General features: G+C 42.7%; 1 protein-coding gene across 1 annotated transcript; it reads right to left on the bottom strand.

The window, feature by feature from the left end:
- Positions 1 to 21: 21 nt before the first annotated feature.
- Positions 22 to 2,610, bottom strand: SARC_12932 (VPS15 protein kinase; the record flags this gene model as incomplete). Its single annotated transcript, XM_014292953.1, has 4 exons — positions 22 to 251; positions 517 to 712; positions 1,258 to 1,565; positions 2,484 to 2,610. Coding segments are annotated over 4 exons (846 nt in total), but the record flags the coding sequence as incomplete, so codon positions are not given.
- Positions 2,611 to 3,235: the final 625 nt, after the last annotated feature.

Genomic DNA, 3,235 nt, shown 5'->3' with positions numbered 1-3,235 from the left:
ATATATATATGAACATTACATACTTGTGTAGGAAGGTTAAAACTGTTCAGGGAAGGCTTTGCCGCGCCATAACTTCAAGCATGCGCGCGCACTTGAGCGTTTCGTCGGATCGAGTTGTACCATGTGCGCCACCAGGTTCCGAACTTCGGGATCGCGGATGCGATTGAGTGTGTCGGTGATGTCATACTCACCCTTGCGGTATGCCAACAATTGCGCAAAAGAGAACAGCGCGTGTGACTCGGTGAAGAGCTCTGAGAATTGGCATTGATGGGTGTGAGTCAATGTGTAAGCGGGTGTTGATTAAGCATAGTACAAGATATAATATATATATATATATATATATATATATAATCGGCAAATCTGCTAGCACGCTCGTTCCAAAAGGAAGCACAGGGGGTAGGACGTCGTAACGAATGAGTATGTGCACATACACATACACATACACATACATAAATAAAACCCCACACATATATCGAGGCTAGTTATGAGGTGTTCGCATATATCACCCATTGATACCTGCGATGACACATCCCAGACTGAAGATATCCATCGCAGGCGTCAGATCGCCTTCGCGGAACTCGTCTGTCTCACTGACCAGCACTGCGGCAATCGTCTGCTTGTCTGTTTGTGGATTGTAAAAGCGCTCGGGCGCAACACAACACGTGCGTCGACCAGATGTATCAAAGAAGAACGCAAAGGCCGCTGGGTTGTCCTAAATGAGATGAGTGGGATGTGAGTATTTTCCGGAATGAAGTGCGTGGGGTGTCCTAGAGGTTTTGGGATTTAGGGTTTTAAAATTGTCCTGGACGAGGTAAGTAGGATATAGAGAGAAACAAAAGGATGTATCGGTGGTAGCGTTTTTTGTTCGGTATGTTCGTTACCATACAGATACAGATACATCTGTGTGCACAAACAGAAGTGCTCGCCATTGCCACAGGACAGGGCTACTGGTCCTCGCGAAGTACCCATTGAAACTGCAACACACACTTCACCCTCGCCAAATCCGAGATCCAGTACACACTTGTATTTGTGATGTATACCGCTATATGTTCAGCTTAATCGAAATTTTACGATCTCGAGTTTAGCGACTATTTCCTGACAGGGACATATGCTTGAAGTATAAACAACTGTTAACATTACATAAACATACATGCATATAATCATCCAGTGACACCCGCCTGTGACACTAGTATAGAATGAAAAGGAAAACATTCAGGTAGCATTCACACTATATATACACTGGCGTATGAGACGCACCTGGGGCAGGAATGTGGGCTTGAACGAGGCAAAGTCCGCCAGCAACGCCCAACACCAACTGGTGACCAGCACATTCTCAGTCTTGATATCGCCATGGCACACCCCCAGCGCATGCGCATCCGCCAACCCAGCCAGTAGCTGGAAACTGATCCATTGCTTCTCAACGTATGAGAGAAACGGGCGTGTGCTGATACGGTCGTACAGTGAACTGAAGTGGTACTGCCGCACTACGGCGACAAGGCGGTCAGTGTCGATGACGCGCTCGAACCCCTGAGCGTTGTGCACACCCTTGAGCCGTGAGTTGATATCTGGGAGGCAGCGGAGCATGTGTTTTTATACAATGAATAAGCTGCTCCCACAAGTTTCCATAATAAAGCGTACTCATAACTTAGATATTCACAGGTCGACACTGTGTGGACCTGAGGTTGGCCGAAACTTCCGTACGTATTCAACCACGCCACGCACACGGAAAAAAACGTGTCAATTACATACGGACGAGAAGAGCAAACCATATTCCAATACATACAAACATGAGCACAAGTTAAATAAGAGAATGTAACGTACGTAGGTACGGCTATACAGACTCTGCGCATCCGTATACGTTGTATGTATGTAGTACATAACACCGTTTTTTTCTGCTGGAGGAGAAATGTGACGCACACTTTCGCAAATGCACACACGAACGTGAGTTCACATGAGAAAAATAACGAAGCATGTACAACTACACACGAACATCAACCTATCACCATTGCGCGTATGTATTTGAAATGCGACATAGACACTGCTGCTTGACGAAGGTGTGATCGACACTCTCCCTTCACACCAACAAACATATGCATTAAATCAAAGGAATTTCGTGCGCATGTGGAGCTATACATTCACTATGGATAAACATACATCTTAGATACACATATACGTTAGATATACACACACTTTGGATATACATACACCTTAAATATACATACACCTTGGATATACATATACCTTGGGTATACATACACCTTGAATAAAAATATACCTTGGATATACATACACCTTCGATATACATACACCTTGAATAAAACTATACCTTGGATAAACATATACCTTGGATATACTTATTTATACCTTGGATATGCATATCCCTTGGATATACATACACATATACCTTGGATATACATACACCTTGAGTATACATACACCTTGAATAAAACTATACCTTGGATATACATACACCTTGGATATACCTCGTATGCGTCGTATATACTTAGTGTACGACACAGTGTTGTCCTGTTTGACGAAGAGTTTGACCACCACAGCCCCCCGTTCATTGCGCGCGCGTATAACTTTCACAAAGCGGCTGGACTGCAGACTAAATGGGACAGTGCGCACAGAGTAGCATGAATTTACGACATGGCCATTGTTTACGACACAGTAATTCCTGCTTCGGATCATATAGTATCAGCATTCGGCCGATAATGATAGTATATGGCCTGAGAGCTGAGTATGGGTTCGAATGAGTGCGCACTGAGTAATAAGAGTTTCAGACACCAAACGAAAGCGACGCTGAATAGGAGTGCCAGGCACAGAATCTGAGCGGAACAGAGAGGGGGAACATGCAAGGAGGTCCAAACGTGCATCAATAGAGTGGAAGATAACTACAACGGCCATTTGCAAATGACACAGAGGTTTGGTAAAACTTAAAACTATACGTTATGCGCATATGAATAGATCTACGTCAGAGGGAAGCAGAGAAGACAAGGTTAAGGATTGTATATTGGATGTGATAGATATAAATTTGATATTTTAAACTTATTCAAAGTATAACAAACATTGAAAATAACTTTTATTTATTGAGGTATTTTCATTCATAGTAACATAATCTGTTTTAGATGTACGTGCGCAAGACAAGATACCCATACTGTTCAGTACATATATTTTTGATATATATGTAAACATATATATATATACATACATATATATATATCTATATATCTAT

This window comes from Sphaeroforma arctica, assembly GCF_001186125.1.
Source record: "Sphaeroforma arctica JP610 unplaced genomic scaffold supercont1.2729, whole genome shotgun sequence".
Lineage (NCBI taxonomy): Eukaryota > Ichthyosporea > Ichthyophonida > Sphaeroforma > Sphaeroforma arctica.
The sequence above is the reverse complement of the archived record's forward strand: the minus strand, read 5'-3'. Positions and strand labels throughout refer to the sequence as shown.